The sequence below is a fragment of the Choloepus didactylus genome, chromosome 15, assembly GCF_015220235.1.
Source record: "Choloepus didactylus isolate mChoDid1 chromosome 15, mChoDid1.pri, whole genome shotgun sequence".
NCBI classification, from domain to species: Eukaryota; Metazoa; Chordata; class Mammalia; order Pilosa; family Megalonychidae; genus Choloepus; species Choloepus didactylus.
The window spans coordinates 80,068,544-80,088,052 of NC_051321.1; the positions used below are offsets into that span (position 1 = coordinate 80,068,544).

General features: G+C 50.5%; 1 protein-coding gene across 2 annotated transcripts; it reads left to right on the forward strand.

Moving 5' to 3' along the window:
* The first annotated feature begins 1,657 nt into the window (after positions 1 to 1,657).
* RGR (retinal G protein coupled receptor) lies at positions 1,658 to 14,425 on the forward strand. 2 transcript variants are annotated; one of them, XM_037805065.1, is made up of 7 exons: positions 1,658 to 1,775; positions 4,729 to 4,885; positions 6,030 to 6,163; positions 8,364 to 8,517; positions 9,163 to 9,280; positions 13,284 to 13,397; positions 13,875 to 14,425. In XM_037805065.1, exons 1-7 carry the CDS (start codon positions 1,697 to 1,699, stop codon positions 14,019 to 14,021), a joined length of 903 nt encoding a protein of 300 aa, XP_037660993.1. In that variant the 5' UTR covers positions 1,658 to 1,696; the 3' UTR covers positions 14,022 to 14,425. The 2 variants fall into 2 exon arrangements, with proteins under 2 accessions (XP_037660993.1, XP_037660994.1); XM_037805066.1 differs by having other exon boundaries at positions 6,042 to 6,163.
* The last annotated feature ends 5,084 nt before the right edge of the window (positions 14,426 to 19,509 follow it).

Below are 19,509 nucleotides of genomic sequence, written 5' to 3' on the forward strand. Positions count from 1 at the left end.
AGAGCTTTTAGAGAAGGCATTTCAAGTTTTTTACCTGTTGTCCCCCACTCAACCTCATCTCACCAAACCCCACCCAAGACCCCGTTCTGCAGATTTGACTCTGAGCCTGTGCTCTCGGCTCCAGCCTGCCCTTCCTGACTCCTCTGGCTCTTCCAGAAGGTTCCTTAATCTCTCCTGCCCGTGGGCCTAAGTAGGTATGGGCAGTGAGGTATGGCCAAGGCTCATTCACCTGGGTTCCCGTGGCACACACGACATGCCTAGCCCTGAGCCTAGGACTGTTTGGACAGTATCTGCACCCTGAGAGGCAGACTTGGATGTCAGTGGGGGCCCTACAAGAGGAAAGGCATGGGGAACTGACAAGCATTCCTGGAATAGAATGAGTTGCTTGGCTGGAAGGAGCCAGAAGATGCCAATGAAAAGTGCCAGAGCCTGGGGAACGGGAGATCCAGCTTTGTCCCAGCTCCCTCCAGGAATCATGGGTGATCTCAGGCCCATTTCTAACCACTCTGAACCTCAGTTTCTTCCTCTGAAAATGGAAAGGATAACTGTATTCAATTCATGGGATTGTTGTAGGATCACCCTAAGATCATATATACGAATCACTTAGCTCTGTGCATGGCCCATAGCGAGTGTCCACTAAGCCTTAGCCAGATTGCTAACAGTTTTCAGCGCTTGGCTCCTTTATCTAAAAATGAGTTCAGCTGCTGTAAGTCAGTGTTTCCTGCTGTAAATTTTGCCATGAGCCAGTGCATCACTTGTTCCAGGGCCTCATTTGCAGAAGCCAGAGGAGCCCCTAGGAACCCCTCAGATAACTTACAAGAAGACAGTAGTCCCTCTGGCAGCCAGTACCTTGGATCTCGACTCTTTATGCTTGTGTAGTTCAAGTGCTCTATGGGGACAGGCCATGCAGCCCTGCAGCCTATATCCAGGATGGGTTCTTCTAACCAAGACTCCTACAGGCTATGAAAAAAATAAATTCTTACGTTACAAAGGAGGAAACCAAGAAGTTGCCAGTGGACCTACCCCAGGGTGCATAGCTGGTCAACAGCAGATCCAGAACCAGAACCCCAGGCTCGAGTCCACTTCAGGTTCTTTCTGTGACAATAGGTGACTTCCCAACACTCATTCTTTCCTGAATGCTTTGTGAGTACACGCATGTGCTTTCACAAAGATACACACAGATATACACGTATGCACACACAAATACACACAGAAACACACACATACTCACAAATACACATATACACCATACACACCAATACACATCAGTGCTTGTGCTCGGCTTGTCAGCCCCTACAAAAACAGAAGGACCTGGCTCCTAACTCGTTCTCAGGAACGGCTGCAGCTCAAATCCCTCCTTTCTCTCCCCTCCCTTTTGGTTATGCAACTCTTTTTCCAATTGGGCTCTCAGCCCCACACGATTTGGATTCCTGGTCCTTAATCCTGCCCATTGGGGCTGAAGTGAGTGAGCCAGGATTCCATCCTGGCTTCACAAAGCCTTTGCTGTCCAACTAGTGAATGAGTTCTTTCTGCTTAGGCAACAGGGATGATTTAGAAGGGGGAGGCAGCAAAAAGTGGCCCAAGGGGCAGCGTAATAACCTGCACGTGCCAGCGAGCAGAACGGCCCTTTAAAGAGAGGAGGGTCTGGCTTTGGGGAGCCGGAGAAGCACTGGGCCAGCCGGGAGGGAAGGCAAGGATGGCAGAGTCCAGGGTTCTGCCCACCGGCTTCGGGGAGCTCGAGGTGCTGGCCGTGGGGATCGTGCTGCTGGTGGAAGGTGAGCCAGGCAGGACCAGGGGTGCAGTGGGGGCCCGGTGGGTTCTCAGAACCCAGGCCACGGCAGTGGAGCTGGCAAGGAGCAGTCCCCAATCCCAGCCAGGGTACCATGTGCTCCTCCACCTGCTCTCTGGGCCTGGACCCACGGGCTATTTGGGTGGCTGTACCTGTAGGATGTGGCATAAGGGCTGGGAGTCAAGAGAGAGAAGCCCTGAAAGTATCACGGAGGCAGAGACTTTGAGAGGGGGACATCTGCCAGGGAGAGGACCAAGAACCTAGACTTCAGAGCTTTTCATGTCCCTCCAGCTGGAGAAAGTTTAATCCACTCCCTGGAAATCCTGCAAAAAATCCCATATAAACTAAAGCCATTGAAAGGCTCTGGAGACAGGCAGGTGCAGGTTTAAGCGCAGGCTCTGCCACCTGCTCTTGTGTGACTGTATCCAAGTCACGTCAGCTCTCTGACTCCAGGGCACTGCCATTCCACATAGATTATTGTGACTGTTAAATGGGGTCGGGATATAAAGTGCCAGCCTAGGTGGACACCTGGGGGATTTCAGGGTGCTCAGTCCCCTCCCGGACACCCCACCATTCACACCATCATTTCCGTTCTCTCGGCCCCAGCATTCCCACCTGGGTCCGTGATGCACCTGCCTCCAACCAGAATCCCCAAGATGCTTGCTGAGGCCAGAACTGGCGACAGGACAGACCGTGGCGGCTAGGCCAGCCCAAGTCTAGGTTGATGGGGAAGCCAGTCCTAGTGCAAAGTGACTCTGGAGAAATAGGCACATTTTCTTACCCATCGAGTATTGGCAGCAGACCCACAAGTCCTGGGGGGCTCAAGGGACAGCGAGGGAGTGGGCAAACCAAAAGTCCAGGGTGGTCTATAAAAGCTCTTTAAGTAAAATTTTATTTTTATGCCCAAAATTATTTAATTTAAAAAATGTTTGAAGAATTCTAATTTTTAAAAAAAACATGTTTTATTCTGTTATCAAGAGAATAGTTCATAGATGTCAGAATCAAAATAGCGATAAGAACCTATGAAATTTAAAATTCTCATAACTATTTCTGACTACTCTCTAAAAAATCAAATAAATCAAAGGCCTTTGGAAATCATATTCATTAGCTTAAATTCCAACTGTTGTTCATTAATATTAAAGAATGAATATGTGGTAACAAGTGAAAACACTATCAGTAACCATCTTATACTCTCAAATTAATGTATTGTTGTACTGCAAATTTCCATTTACCATCAGGTGCTTCTAAATAAATATTTGCTACCCCCACTAGGTTCAATAAATGAGAAACTTGTAACTTGGGGAAAAAAAAACAAAGTCAAGGACAGGTCTTCTCTGCTAGAGAATGCCCCCTTCAAGAACGCTTTCTGCCTTCTATCCCAGCAACTCCCAGCTCTAATGTTTGTTCAAATCCTCCTCTCCAAGCTCTCCCTGATGTTGCTTCCACACCCCTTGGTGGGAAAAGCAGGCATTTTGGAATTTGAAAGACCTGAGTTCAAGTCCTAGTTCTACCACTTACTGACTGTGTTCAGGGAAGTTAGCAGTTAGCCTCTTTTTTTTTTTTTTTTTTTTTGTTTCATTTTTTTTTTTGTTTTCCCCAACCTCTTTTCTTTATTATTAGAAATTTTATTTAAAATTTTCTAAGATTTACTAACACTCTATACCCACCAAGCAACAACTTCCCCCTCCCCTCCCTCATCTACTGGAACCCCTAATCTATTTTCCATCTCTGCAAATTTGCTAGAAAACAGATTCAAACAGATACCTGCACACCAATGTTCATAGCAGCATCATTCACAATAGCCAAAAGGTGGAAATGACCCAAGCGTCCCTCAACAGATGAATGGGAGGACAAACTGTGGTATATGCACACAATGGAATATTATTTGGCCCTAAAAAGGAATGAAGTTCCAAGATATGATATAATACAGATGAACTCAACATGATGCTGAGTGAAATAAGCAAGGCACATTAAGGACCAGCCCTGTATGATTTCATTTATATGAAATACCCAGCTGTGCCGATTTGAATGTATTGTGTCCCCCAAATGCCGTTATCTTTGCGGTCTTGTGGAGGAGACGTTTTGATGCTGGTTAGATTTGCTTGGAGTGTGCCCCACGCCGCTGTGGGTGATGATTTCGATGAGATGTTCCCATGGAGGCGTGGCCCCGCCCATTCAGGGTGGGCCTTGATCAGTGGAGCTATATAAATGAGCTGACTCAGAGAGAGGGAACTCAGTGAGTGCAGCTGGGAGTGATGTTTTGAAGAGGAGCAAGCTTGCTAGAGAGGAACGTCCTGGGAGAAAGCCGTTTTGAGGCCAGAGCTTTGGAGCAGACGCCAGCTGCCTTCCTAGCTAGCAGAGGTTTTCCGGACGCCATTGGCCATCCTCCGGTGAAGGTACCTGATTGCTGATGTGTTACCTTGGATGCTTTGTGGCCTTAAGACTGTAACTGTGTAGCGAAATAAACCCCCGTTTTATAAAAGCCTATCCATCTCTGGTGTTTTGCATTCTGCAGCATTAGCAAACTAGAACACCAGCTAACCCCTCGGAGCCTCAGTTTCTTGACTGTCAGTGGGGAAGATACTATTTTGGGTGGAGATTGAATGAGGGGATCCTTGTGCAGTGCATAGGGTAATTCCTGGCACATGAACAGCACTCAAGGGGTCAGTAAATATATTGTCACATGTGAACCCGCCACACTGTACTGATTTTTCTCCCTGTCTGTCTCCCCATTAGACTGTGAGTCGGTAGAGGCCAGGCTGTGTGGTTGTGGTTTGCTGTATCTGAGGGTTGCCCACCGCAGTGGGTGTTTGACAACCTGCACTGAGAGGGTCATTGGGCATGAAGGGGGCTGGTTGCTGAGGCTCCATCCACCCGAAGACCCTGCAGCCTTGATGCGCCCCGCCCCCCCCCATGCTTTCCCCCTCCCTTTCTTTCAGCTCTCTCCGGCCTCACCCTCAACGGCCTCACCCTCTTCTCCTTCTGCAAGACCCCGGAGCTGCAGAGGCCCAGCCACCTGCTGGTGCTGAGCTTGGCCCTGGCGGACAGTGGGGTCAGCCTGAACGCCCTTCTTGCAGCCACAGCCAGCCTCCTCGGGTACCAGTCCCCTCCCCCATGCCCCCTCCCCAGTCTATGGGCTGGCAGCGCCCAGCCTGGGGTCTCACCTCTTTGGGGAAGGGCAGCAACTGGGCAGCCGTGCTAAAGGCACTCTTCCTGCTTGCAGGAAATCACCCTGAGGGTGGAGGGTGAGCAGGCTAAAATCCAAATTCGAGACCATCCCTAAAGAATTGCAGCTGATTTCTGGCAGGCAGGAGTTGCTCAAATTTAATCCTGCTGTAGGAATTACGAGCACGGAGCTGGAACCAAACTGCTTAGGTTTGAACCCCGCCTTCATCACTCACAAGCTTGGGGCTCCTTTCGTAAATTGCATGTAATTACCTAACTCTTAAGGGTGGTTGAAAGTGTTGACTTATTTTTCGTAGATGACTTAAAGCAAGGCCTAGCATGTAATAAGCCCTAAATATGTGTTTGATAAAGCAAAAATCGATTTTGCAAAGTATTATGGCCTATTTATAGCAAACCAGGGTCTTCCAACATGGCCTCAGGAAGTGTTTGCAAGTTTATTTTCTTAAGCAGACTAAGCATTCTTGTCTGGGTTTCAGGCATTACACATTGAGGCTCAAGCCCATCTGTGTGTAATGCTCGGGGCTGACCAGTCTGTGGGGTCTGAATCAGGGAGCAGTCCTCTTCCCCCAGGGCCTTGCCCTGATATCCTCCTGCCCCTGCCCAGATTGGGCAACTGGAGACTTAACCTTCTCTTGGTCCATGGGGCTGAGAGTTGGGAGGCCTGGGGTCAACCCTTTGACTTTGCCTTCATCTGCTGTGTGACCTTGGCTCAGTATCTTTACCTCTCTGAGCTGCAATTTTCCTGGCTACAAAATCAAGGTGTGGAGGCCAGTGATCCCTGAGGGCCCTCCCTACCACTTCCTGTGAGGGAGGCCCTGATTATGCAGGGACATCCTTTGACTCCACTGCGGGGCAGTAAGAGGCACAGTCTAGAGAGTTTGCCTCCCACTGTACCGTGTAGCCTGGTGACTTAATTCTATGGTCCCAATTTCCTTGGAGGAAAATCACAGATAATAAGGCCCTTGTCCCTGGGGTTGGACCAGCATTCAATAATGTGTCCCCCGGGCTGTGGCTGGGTGGGTGTGGGAGGAAGACAGGGGTTACTGGTACCCAGTGTCTCCCACAGGCGCTGGCCCCATGGCTCGGACAGCTGCCAGGCCCACGGCTTCCAGGGCTTTGCGACGGCTTTGGCCAGCATCTCCAGCAGTGCAGCCATTGCCTGGGAGCGCTATCGCCACCACTGCACCCGTACGTCTTTGGGCTTCCAGAGCAGAGGCAGTGAGTGGTGGTCAGGGCGAAGGTCTGCTCAGTGTGTTTGGGGACAAGGGGTTGTGGGCAGGTGTGAGGGGGCATGAAGGCAGCGTGGGGGCACTTGTTTCAGGAAGGGACAAGAGGTGCAAGAGTGTGCAGAGATGTATAAAGGCATGCATTGGAAAAGCTACCCGTGTCATTGTTGCAACTTCAGAAGGTCAGGGGTCCTCTCTGAACTTTAGTCTCCTCCTTGGCAGGATGCTTTTTATAATGAAGCTCACAGTTTTACTTTGGAAATCAAATGAGATCATGGATGTAGAAAGCACTCTTGCAGATGTGCAAAGTTAGAGGGCAGGGAAGTTGAAGGGATGTGTGGGGGTAGCCTGGGAACCTGTTCTAGGACTATGCCAAAACTCAGTGAAGGCTAGAGCAGCTCTAGATTTCCCAAGCTAGGTTGTCAATGCTATTTTCAGAATTTTGGCCATATCAGTGGACCACCTACTCCGTTTATTTACTTGAGATTTCTCTTAAAAGTGACTCTCTTTTTAAAAATTTAAACTCCTGCCTTAGTCTCATTCTTAACAGTATCTGTGAAATCACAGAAATAACCTAAATGTTGTTATAATTTTAATACACATTAAAATAACAACTTTTGAAATTAAAACATGTTCATTCATCAACCATTCAGGATCCCTGCTCACTCCCCGGGGGTGTAGAAATATACTTTGGGGAGCTGTGGCTCAGCTTACACTCACGGCAACCCTCCAGTTTGCAGATTAAGAAGCAGAGGCACAGAGAAGTTATGTAGCTTGCTCAGGATCACACAGCTAGTGGCTAGTGGATCAGGTGTGGCCCGGATAGAGGCAGGTGCTCCATTTGTTTCCCGAGCCCCAAGTCCTATGCCCTGGCTTTGCCCTGCATAGCGTTTGCCGTGGGGTCCACAGCTAGCATGGCCTCCACCAGGGCACAGCCCCTTGGAATCCACAGATCTACCTCAGCACCCTCCCCATGGCAGTCACTGACCCTAGCGGGGCTCTCCTAATAGACACCTCCCTCTGGGCCACAAAACGCCTTTGTTCTTATCATTCCAAGTGACTTTAGGTAACCCCTCTTGTCCCCCCTTCCGACCTTGGAGTCCCTGCCCCCAAAGCTCCCTCAGACCACCTCCCACACAACTGCATACACATGCACACACACACACCTCCTCATGCAGCTTGGCTTGCCCTGTCCAGGGACCTCTGGAGCAAAGCCCCTTCCTATACTGGAAGGACCTGGTGGAACCGTGTGGAGCCAGGGAAGGGGAGCTCTGAGCTCATGTACTTACTCCATTCCTGGGTAGCCTCTGGCACGTCACTTCGGTCATCTCTTCCCAAAGCTGAAAAGCCTGATGTGACACATGGATCAAGATGAATATTTATATTGTGCCCATAGTGGGGCAGATGGACCCCAAACTCCATCTAGGGCTGCACCAATGGACGCCAAGTGTCAGAATGAAGGAGTTTAGAGACCTGCTCTTTTGTATCTGGGGTTCTGTCCACTGCCCTGGGGTCTTGTCTACAAAGGAACAGAGGCGAGCACCTGGGAAAGGGATTCTGAAAGCCAAGTCCAAGAGGGGTCACGGAGTAGATGTGGCAGGGAGGGGCACGGGGGGAGGGGATGTGGAGGACCTCAGGTTGGCAGGACTCCATCACGCCAAAAGATGCTGCCGAGACAGCCTCTGTCATTGGCCATGAGATGGGCCCCAAGCCCAAGTCCAGAGTGCTGGGAGGGTGTCCTGTTTCCAAGCAAAAGCTGAGGACAGTGGGCAGTCCAGGCTCCTACCGCCCTCCCCCACGAGCCTCACCCCTGCACATCCTTCTACGTAACCTTGGCTTTGAGGAACACGCCTGCCTCTTTGCCACTCTCTCCTTCTCTCTGTCCTCTGAAGAAGATGATGCAGAGCATCCACCAGGGGTCCTTTACCATCCATTGTCTCCTTCATTCTTCATCCCAATCCTCTAAGGTGGGGACTGTCATTCCCCTTTGCAGAGGAGAACACTGAGGCTTAGAGAGACCCCTTAATTGCCCAAGACAGCAAGGTATTAAGCATCAGAGCCAAGATTTATGGTCACCCTGTGTGCCCATGATGTCTGTTCTTTCTTGCTGTGCCCGGTTCTCTCCTCCTCTCGGCCCCTCGGCCCCCCTCTGTCCTGTGCAGGAAGCCAACTGTCATGGAGCACGGCCGGCTCCCTGGTGCTCTGCGTGTGGTTGTCCTCTGTCTTCTGGGCAGCGCTGCCCATACTGGGCTGGGGCCACTATGACTACGAGCCACTGGGGACATGCTGCACCCTGGGCTACTCCAGGGGGGACAGGTAAGGTGGGAGGGGCAGCTTCACATCCCCTTCTTACTGGAATCTTGCCTCCGAGCCCCTATGACAGTGGGACCCTAGCTGAAAATCCAAATGGGGAGATGTCAACGTTTGCCAGACAATCTCAACCCTCCAAGGCCAACCTCCTCCCACCTCCCCCTGACCATACCCAGACCCTCCTCCCAGGCTCTTCTGAGGTCCCTTCAACTATTTCTTGAGTCACACAGTCTCCAGGCTCCTTCTCATCCTTGGACCCCTTTCAAATCCCTGTACCAGAACCACTCCTTGAATCCCCTGTCTTCTTGGTCCACTAACATCTCCTCTATTTGGTGATGGTGTTTCCCAAGCAGCCCCATTCTCTGTGCTTGGGGATCAAGCAAAAGAGCTTGGACATGTTCAGAGAGGAGGCTGAGCCGCTGACCTGGCCAGCAGGCGAGTGGAAGGAGAGTCTTCCTCTCCGCAGCTCCTGGCTACTGAACAACACAGGAGACCTCCCCCATCGTAGCTCCCTGACTCCACCCTCTGATGCTTGTCTGATGGGGGGATGGTTCTGCAAATCCGACTGTCTCAGAGTCTCATCCAGAGCAAAGGCTGCTCAGTGGTGGGGGTCCACCAGCCCGAGAGCCGATCCTCCCCTTCTGCCTACAGAAACTTCACCAGCTTCCTCTTCACCATGGCCTTCTTCAACTTCGTCCTGCCCCTTACCATCACGCTCACCTCCTGTCGGCTCCTGGAGCAGGCACTCAAGAAGAGGGGCCACCTCCAGGTACAGACCCAAATCCTGCAGTGGGAGAAACCGCTTTGCCCCTCTCAGTGACACGGGGCCACAGTGGTCAGGGTTTTTCTGTGCTTTCAATGACCAGGAGAAAATTTAGCTTTCTTGGAGTGCTGGGATGTTATGGTTGAACATGTGGTCCCAGCCTGTTGCTGGGGATCGGGGAGGCTGGGGGGGCTTGAGGAGGCCAGAGGAGGCTGCTTGGGCTCTCGCAGATCCTGCAGTCCTGTGAGCTGTGGCCACCTGCAGGATTCCATCAAGATCCTTACATTTAATCTTTTCAAGGACTTGACAGGTACTCCAGACGGACCTTCTGCCCTTATTTCAAAACATCCTTATATTAACAGAAAACAGAAACAAGCACAGACCAGGCTGGAAGGCCCAGGGGATGGCAGCCTTTTGTTAGTTTGGTTAATTCACCAGCCTTCCGAACCCTTAGGGCAAGTTCAAGCTCACTGGAAAAACTCCATTGAGCCCAGCGTCCTCTTCCTTGGGGTCCCAGACTGCTTGGGAGGTGCAAACGCTTATTTCCAAAGCTACCTGTGTTTGAAGCAGAGGGGGAGAGCAAGTTGGGGGCAGAAGGTTGGAGAAGGGGGCAAAATGGGGGCTGTCAAGAGGCAGATGGGCAGCCCTCCATCTACTGGGTGATAGAGAAGGCGGGAGAGCCAGAGAGCACGTGGCTCGCCTGCTGCTCCAACATAGAGTCTTAAAGAAATAGGGCAAGCTCTTCCATTAGAGTGAATGCTCAGGAAAGTAACTCCTTAAAATGATACTGAAAAGTCTTAAATGAGAAGAGTATCAGAGAGAGTTGACCTCCAACCCCAGATCTTTTACAAACAAGCTGTGTGGACCTGAAATCTGTGAAGGAGGACTTTGGAAAAAGGATTTCCAAAGTCCTTTCCAGGTTTAGACGTCTGTGATTCTATTTTTAAAGTAATTATTTAAGGTAATCATTGGAACACAGGGAAAGATGGGATTTTTAGTTTCATTTTTCTCAGTGCGTTTATTCTCTGCCTGTCAAAGAACTCACCCCGTGGTGGTTCTATTCACAGCCCACTCTAGATTTAACATTCATCATGGTTGGCATTGCACATAGGAATTTCATGAGTTTGCTTACCAGAGAGACTGGGTGCTTCTACGTATAAGCATCATATAAATGAAAATATCAACAGTAGGCAAAAGAATATAGACAAGCATTCTTTTCCAGAGAAAGGTGGATGTTTTCAAAAGAAATTCCCCTGTTATGAAATAGTTCCTCTTATAATGTGATTTAACCTTGAGCTACATGAACCAACTTGTTTAAAGTATTTCATCACTTGGCAACTTTTGGGACTCAGCTGTTCAAGGAAAGGCAAATGAGGACATGTCCCCGTGCAAAGGCCCAATTCCCATCAGCTACGATGGCTCAAACACAGGTGGGACTTTCAATCAGAGAACGAGATGTTCACCTTGATCATCGGGTCCTCCCTGCCTTCAGGGGAGTAGATGGCAGGTTCTCCAGATTCACGTCCATGGTCACAGAATGGACCACAGAGCTGGACAGGCCTCCAGTGAGCTCTGGTGTGCCCCAGGTGTCAATATGGTTTAAAGGGAATGAAGGTTATGAGGGTCAAATGATTTTGGGGAACTCTGGGTTAAAGTCAAGTGGAATCCTTTCCTACGGTTCTTTTTAGATCCCATATTATGCAATCGTGCAGATGTCATTCTCCAATAGGAGGATTTGGGTAGTCAGTGCTTTCCTAACTTTTGAGTTTGGAACCACCACCCTGTTTTTTGGTTTGTTACTTTTGTTTTTTGTTGGTTCAGGGTGCCAAACGGGAAACATGTTCTGAGAGAGGCACTGGGGAAAACTGGATTAATATAACCCCCTGTTGCAAGACGTGGTCCTCAATCCCAGTTTGGCACCCTTTCACCTGTACCTCACTAATGATTGCCCAGCATCTTCTTGAATGTTCCACAATATCCACCATGTCAAAAATATCATGGCAGATGATACCGAACAGGTTGACCGTGCTCAGAAATCTTAACTTGCATGATTGCACTGCCACTCATCTGGTCCTTTTGGGGAAGGAGCCTTCAGGGTGGCAGCTAAGAGGACAGACTTCCTGGTCAACGTCCTTGGTAGAAATCTCAGCCCTGCCTCTTACCAGCTGTGTAGCCACAAGCAAGATATTTAACTGCTTTAAGCATCAGTTTCTTTATCCATAAAATGGTGTTGATACCTCACTGATACACTGGAGTTATTAAATGAGATAATATGTGCACCTGGCATAATAATCCCTGAATAAATAATCCCCAAACATAAGTGCACATTCTGCACAAGGATTTATACATTTGTCTCTGGACTGACTTGGCAGCACATAGTTTTACTTTGGAAACCAGGATTTGATGTCTTTTCAGGGAAAGCATTTTTTTTTAAGTGAAATGACTAAGCCCTTTTGGCCATTTCTAAATTTCTCCATGATTATTCACTTATGATAATTTTTTTTTTTTTGTAATTTTATCACCTGGACAATTTCTAGCAGATGAATCATTACAAGCAGCAAAGGTTCAAAACACAGATACTAATATTTTATGAGCATTATGCCATTTCATCTTTGCAATCACTCTCTGAGGAAGGTTTCATTATGCTTGTGTCACAGATTAGAAAATTGAGACTGAGAGGGGTTAGTTAAGCAACTTACCAAAGCCAGGCAGCTCATAAGTCTGGAGTTAGATCCAAACCAGGTCTGGAACGCCCAGCAGTCAATCATAATGCATAAAAGAAATATTCATATTCTTTTTGTTGAGACATTTAACCTATCACTTCTTTTTTTTTTTTTTTTTTTTCTGTGAATTGGGAAAAAATCCAATTCAAACCAATTTTAGCTGAAGATCCATGTTCTTCTGAAGTCACTGAAGGAGGGCAAAATTATGCTCGGACTAGGATCAGGGTTCCTGGCTGCCAGCTCAGTTCTTGCCTTGTCCTCCACGCCACTCACCCCAAACTCTGCCTGGGTGTCCCAAGTTCTCACATATGTTGGCAGGTTTAAGAGCCAGGAGATAAAGCTGCCATCGAGATTTTATCATTTTTCTGGTTTGACTTTTAAACCATCAGCTGTGCCCAGAGCAGTTTCTGCAGCTTCTCCTCTGTCCCCAGCTTCTCCCTAGGAGGCCCCCAATCAGTCCTAAGCACCCTTCTATTTTAGAATGAGGGACAATTCAAGAGAAATAATGTCTCTCCATCAACATATTTTAAAAATCCAAAATTGAAATAAGTAATTATTCCATGAGGGAAATGTGTTCCTTCCACTTCAGTTTCCTTCCTTGTTAGAGAAATACATGTCAGTGAGAAAACTGGTACGGATTTTTAGCATTGAAATTTTAATATCTGCGCCTATGTGGGAAAATTCCACCGTCAAATTAGATTGTGAGCTGCGCACCCCCTTGTGGCCAGAGGTGGTACCACGGCCTCTCCAGTTATGGAACCAGCCCTACGCCCCTCAGGGGTATCTCACACTGCAGATAACAGCCCCTGTGAACCCAAGACAAGTTGACTGGCCAGGTGGCTACAGCTGCTGATAACAAGCAGGGCTCGGAAAGGAAGTCTGAGGACGGCTCAGTCTGGGACCCTCACCAACCACCCATAGTCACGGAGCCCACCCTTCCTCATTAAGGAGCATAGAGCTGGAAGGAAAGTCATTACCAGGTCCAATCCCTGCCTGCAGGCAAGTCAGGTATTATCAGCCCATTGTGCAGATAAGACAACTGAGTCCAAGTCAACTTAAAGGACAGGCTTAGGGTCACACAGACTTCCATACAAGAAAAGTCCTGGAGCCTCCATCCCAACCCTGGGCAAGGTTCATTTGGCCCCGGATTCCCCTGAAGGCACAGCCCCTTCATGCACCTGGCTCATGCCACCAGCTTTGCTGAATGCTGACCTGATCTCTCATGCCCCCCAGAGCTGCCCGCTGCTCGGAGCGAGGCAAGGCCTCCTGTGCTGGTCTCTCCCCAGGTGAACACCAGGCTGCCAGGCAGGATGTTGCTGCTCGGCTGGGGCCCCTACGCCCTCTTGTACCTGTATGCGGCCATCGTGGACGTGACCTCCATCTCCCCCAGACTGCAGATGGTACAGCCCCTCCCCATGCCCCAAGTCTCTGTGTCTCTGTCTCACACCAGCTTTCCTTCTGGCTTTATGTCCCCTGTGTCAGTTTCTCTCTTTCCCTCATCCTGTGAATAGTTGTGACACAGAGAGATTTTGCTTCCAACCCCCCACCTCCCAGGGCCACACCGGGCTTCTGCTTGTCATGGGTCTCATGGGAGATGATGGGCAGACAGACAGATGCTGGATGCACAACCACATGCTTGGCCAGGGCTGAGATAGGGGCTGTGACTAGAGAGCACGTGGGGCCTGGAGGAGTGTCTTTCCATGGGGCTCCACACCCTGTGCATGGTTCACCAACTCATCATGGAAGGCTTCAAGGCTGCAGAATCCAGCAAAGGACAAATGATTGACAGCTGGGTTGGGAGTGGGACTCTCTAGGTGGAATTAGGGAAAAGAGCAGAGGCTTTCAAGCTCCTTTCCTGGACTTTTCTGTCCCAACAGGTGCCCGCCCTCATTGCCAAAACAATGCCCACAATCAATGCCTTCCAGTACGCCCTGGGGAGCGAGACAGTCTGCAGGGACATCTGGCAGTGCCTCCCGAGGCTGAGGAGCATGGGCCGCTCCAGTGGGCATGACCGAGCCCACTGAGCCTCCTGTGTGGCCGTGAGGGCCCAGCCCCCACCTCTGGACCATGCTCTACCCCCCGGGGCTGCACCAGGAGTCACACCCAGCAGCCTCTGAAGTCAAGCCCTGGACACTCGTCCACCCCCTCTGCTGCCCACATTCAGCCTGGCCCCAGCCTGGGCACAGGGAACTCAGAGAGAAACCAGGCCACAGGGGACTGGGACATTGGAGTCAGACGGATCCAAGTGCTGGAGGACATCGGGAGACTCATTCTGTCAACCGAGCTTCCTGACCCCTAATGTAAGGACGCTAATGTGTACTTCACAAGGTTGTGGCAAGCAAGATAACAAGTACACGCCATGCACACAGAAGCAGCTCACTAAACATAGCTTGTAGTATAAGCCCCATCTTACCCAGAAAGAAGTCAAAGCACAGGGCTTAGGCTGCAGGATTCGAATGCCGCTTATTAAATCATGATCTGGGCCAAGGGACTCGTTCTGCCTGTGCACCTGTTTCCTAACGTGTGACACGTGACAACAGCCATGGCAACTGGACCACATGGAAAGTTCTGGAATGTTACCTGCCATGTGTTAGGTGCTCACTGTGACTTAGCCACCGGCACTGGCAAGTCAGATGTAGCTGGTGGTTATGTGGGGTCTGGTCTGCACGTGGTTTGAGAATGGTTTTGAATTGATTGCCAATATTTAGCCACCAGGAGGGTTAATTCAGAAGGCCCTTCTGGCTGTGCCCTCCTCTGTGGTACAGAGAACAGAGCATGCAGAGTACAGAGTGGCTCTGTTGGCTGCGGTCTCGTGGGTTCCCTGCAGAGCCCATGGGTGTCTGGGCCACCCCCATGCAGGAAGCCCTGCCCTTGGATATATGTCTGCATCTCCCACGGAGGCAGCAGCTTCAGGGACACGCTGTGGCAGGTGCACAGTCCTCTAGAGAGAAGGGGATCCCTTGGCAAGGAGATCAAGGGCGTTAGAGGAAGTCTGATGGGGGAGCTGCAGCTACCCCAGGATTGCAAGGGGGAGGACACAGTGGCACTGAGGGGAGACAGACATATCCCAGGGGCCAGGGAGGTGGCAGGCAGGGGCTCAGCCAACAGCATCTGGGATCCTTGCAGCCAGGTCCAGCCTCTCCATTTTACGGATACAGGAAAAAATCAGATCCCATCCACAAAACTCAGAAGAAGACTCTGCACAAAGCAGAGGCTAGGTTAGTCATTTTATAAAATGAAGTGTAGGCGGGCAGGCAGGAAGCATTTTCCACAGCACGTCTTTCTGCCCATGCCCCAGGCGAGGCTCTGCAGGGAAAAGATGCCCCTCAGCCTCACTCCAGTGCCTCAGGGGCCCAAGCCCCACCTTAGGGCTTGGAGGAGGGATGGGGTGAGCGTGGGGATTGGAACCCTGGTGTCTGAGCCAGAGCTGGGCTCACACAGGATGAAGAGTCACCAGGAAGGTGAGGGGGCTCCAGGGCCCAGGGATGCTGGCCACAGATCCTTAGAAGGTCTTTATGGGGGACCCACCCTTCACTCCACCATTAGAGACAGTAACCAGCTAAGGACGGTGTTTCAGTTTGCTAAAGTCGTCAAAATGCAATATACCGGAAATGGGTTGGCTTTTACAATGGGGATTTATTAACTCACAAGTTTACAATTCTGAGGCTGTGAAAACGTCCAAATCAAGGCACCAGCAGGTGACGCTTTCTCCCTGACGACCGGCTACCGGAGATCTGGGACTCCTCTGTCACACGGCCAGGCACACGGCGGGTCTGCTGATCTCTCCCTTCTCTCCTGGGTTTCGTTGCTTTCAGCTTCTGTTCTCTCATCCATGGCTTTCTTTCTCAGCTGCTGTATCTTTCCCTCTGTCTTCTGTCTCCCTTATCTTCTGCATCTTTCTCCCTATTTCATGCTCTTATAAAGGGCTCCAGTAAGAGGATTAAGACTCACCTGGGCAGCTGAAATAACCTAATCAAAAGGCCCCACCCACCATAGGTCTACACCCACAGGAATGGATTAGCTTTCAGAGCATGATCTTTTCTGGAGTCCATAACAACTTCAAGCCATTACAGATGGGGAGGGAACATAGTGAGAAGAGCAGGGAGGGGACCTCAGGCTAGGAGAGAGAAGGGGGATAGGAAGGAGGGCTGAGTACACACATACACCTGGCAAGAGGGGCCCACGTCTGCTTCTCCCAAGGGCCAATCTCTGGGTCCCCAAGAGAAGGAGAAACAGCCCAATGGCCCAACATCCCACCTAGGCTCAGAAGAAGAAGAGAGGAAAGCTGGGGGTGGGGGGGTGGGGACAACACACTGCAGGGCACCTTTAGCCCTGCATTCCTGAGACTTCCTGGAGGAGTGAGGGGGCTCAGGGCATCCCACCTCCTGAGCTGGGTGTTAGGAGACGGGAGGAGCGGAGCATCACTGGACGGGAATGACCAAACCCACAACCTCTGGCCATTCGTGTCATAAGCCCCAAGTCTACCTGTGCCTCTGAGTCTCACTCACAGAAACAGGTTTAGGGAACATCGTCACCTCTGGCTTTTCTGCCCAGTAGCTCCAAGCACTTTCCAGATCTTTAGTCCCCTGTGGACACTGCTGGGAGGGAGGAGCGAAGGTCCTCTCCCTGCCTCTCCCCTCCTTCCCACCAGCTCTCCAGTGCTCCATGCATCTTAGTGCCTGGGACAGAGGGACAAAGGAGGTCACTGATGTGACTGGGACCTGCACGGAGTTAGACCTCAACCCCCCAGGACATAAACTCCTGAGGCTTGCTCTCCTCCACCAGGTCCCAGGATGGATTCACAGACCTCAAACTGTCTGCTGGAGGATGGTGTTTTCATTTGAGGTGGAGGACTAGTGACAGCTTAGGCCAGTAGTTCTTAGGTGTGCTCCCTGGACTAAGGCAAGGTCCTCACCTGGGTCCTTGATGGGAGTGGCCTTCTTGAGTCCCACCCAGGCCTGCTGAACCTGGAGCTCCGGGGGTGGGGCCCAGCCTTCCAGCCCTACAACCCTCCAGTGGATTCTGGTGCACATTCGAATGGAAAACCTCATCTATTCCTCCTAGCACCCTTGGGAGACTCCAGTTCTAAGCCTGGTTTTCAAAGAGGGAAACAGGGATCAAAAATGTGTTGGGAATTGTCTCGGGGCCCATGGTTGGTAAACGAAAGAGCCAGGGTTTGATCCCAAATCAGTGGGACACCAAATCCTGGGCTAAAGGTCCCTGGGAAGACTCAAGGAGGTAGGTCACCCTGTGTGTGCGTGGATGCCACGATGCCACGACTTCACAAACTGCGAGGTGATGCCAGAGAACTCAGATTCCCTGAAGATCAAAACATAAAGCCATGTCCCCTTAAGAAAGGACTTCTAGCTAATGAAGGGGATTGGCTAATTACATTATCACATAGTGTTATACATCTATACTTGTCTGTGTGTGTTCATGTCTTTCTGGAAAGAAATACACCAAACATTTACAATTTTCATTCCTGCAATTGTGGGTTATTTGGGCTTTTCTCTATTTTCAAAGTTTTCTGCAATGACAACATATCACGTTTGCAATCAGAAAGATGAATTTAAAGAAAGAAGTTACTTCTGCCTCCTTGGAGTGTTTGTTTTCTGGACCCTTGGCTTGGTCTGATTTTCTTGAAAGTCCCTCCTCAGTTCCCTCGCTCTCCTGCCTCTCCCAGACTCCTGTCTCTTTCCTCCTTTCACCTGTGCAACCCCCTAATGCCACCTAAAGGTCATAAGCCCCCCGTCCCGCAGTCCTCCAACCCACGCCATCCAGTCCTTCGCTTCACCTTGCTTGTTCTAAGTTCCCCGAAATCCAGCTGTGGTGCAGCACCCAGGAGAACTAGGGCCGCAGGGGAAAGGGGAACAGGAGCTGGAGGGAGAAGTCAGAGCCTGGGAAAACAGGAGAGAAGGGTAAAGGCCACGGAGACTCGAGACTCGCTGCACCCATGGAGCCCCGCCCCACAGAGCCCCGCCCACGGATCCCCACACACGCAGAGCTCCGCCCATGTGGCCCCACCCATGCACAGAGCTCCACCCATGGGCCCCCGCCCACACAGAGAGCTCCACCCACAGAGCCACGCCCACACAGAGAGCTCCACCCACGGGGCCCCTCCCACACAGAGAGTGCCACCCACAGAGCCCCGCCCACCCACAGAGCTCCACCCACGGAGCCCCCGCCCACGAATCCCCGCCCACACACAGAGCTCCACCCATGGAGCCCCGCCCACAGACAGCCCCCACGAAGCCCCGCCCACAGACTCACGGAGCCCCGCCCATGGAACCCCACTCTCAGAACCCATTCCTTCCTCACTCTCACTCCAGGCCCTGTTGGCTCAGGCCCTCATTGCTCCACCAAAGGAATATTCTGAATATTCTGATGTACCCCCTCTGGGGTGCATTTAGAAGAGGACGCCAGGGGCCATGGGACAACTAAAACCAGATAAGCCCCAGGCACAAGAAAATGCCACCTCTCCGGCAACCACTTCCTCATTTGTAAGCCGGTATCCATTTACCCCTCGTCCCTGCCTCTGTCATTTAACACTTGTTCATTCACTCATTCCATATGTATGTAATGAACAGCTGCGACAGCAGACACTGTGCAAACTTTCTTTCAGGAAACTTCAGGAAAACGTCCGTGGTCTCTTTATCTCTTGGCATTTGGGAGTAAAACCAGGTGCCAACAACGGCTAAGAAGTCAAAAGCAGAATTATGAAACAACTGTGCCCAAGAAAATGGAATCAAGCATAAGGGTTATCAAGATTACCAAGAAGTCTCCTTAAGGATCTCGGCAAGTCTTCCTCTACCTCAAAACAAAACTCTCTTTCCCCTCATTTTAGATAAATCAAACACGCACTCTCAGCTTCACTGTTCATTTGGATGAATCATAATTCAGCAGAATTGTTTCCTACTGATTTCCAATGCACAGTGCATTTCGGCCCCATTCTGGTTTTTTTTTTGTTTTTTTTTTTTTTGTTTCGTTTTTAAAGTTTCTGTGGTTTGACTTGGGAGCCTAAATGCCCACATTATTTCTGAGAACTGTTTTGCCTGAAATGGAACCCACGGAAGACGTCCCTGTTCGTGCTCTCGCGCTACCGGCCCCTCCTTGGCAGACGCCCTGGGTGGGTCAGCTCGCTCTCTGGCCCGTCCTCTCCAGCCCGCCCTCTCCGTTTGCTCAGGCTCTGGAAGGCTCTAACAATTGAGGGTGTCGAACTCTGTCAAAAGTCTCCTTTTCAAGCAAGATCTTAAGCCAAAGCTCATTATTCAGAACAGATGGCAGAGGAGGAGTGCCATCCCCCCTCCCCTTTCCCCTGAAATACCCAGGGGCTCCTCTGCAGAATCCCAAGAGTTGTATAAAACCCAATTTAAAAGGCACAGAATTTGCTTTCTAAGCTCTCTTACCATCCTTAGAGTCATTGATTCCAGAATGTAGTTAAGATTTTTGGCGAGGAAATGTAAGTACAATGGAATCATATTCCACCCCCACCCCACCCCCAGTCCCTGCCAT

Bases quoted from the DNA above. Each gene is read 5' to 3' on its own strand.
- RGR (XM_037805065.1), top strand. From the start codon at position 1,697: ATGGCAGAGTCCAGGGTTCTGCCCACCGGCTTCGGGGAGCTCGAGGTG. The intron at 6,164-8,363 runs GTACGTCTTTGG...TGTCCTGTGCAG, and splicing joins CTATCGCCACCACTGCACCC to GAAGCCAACTGTCATGGAGC. The intron at 8,518-9,162 runs GTAAGGTGGGAG...TTCTGCCTACAG, and splicing joins GGCTACTCCAGGGGGGACAG to AAACTTCACCAGCTTCCTCT.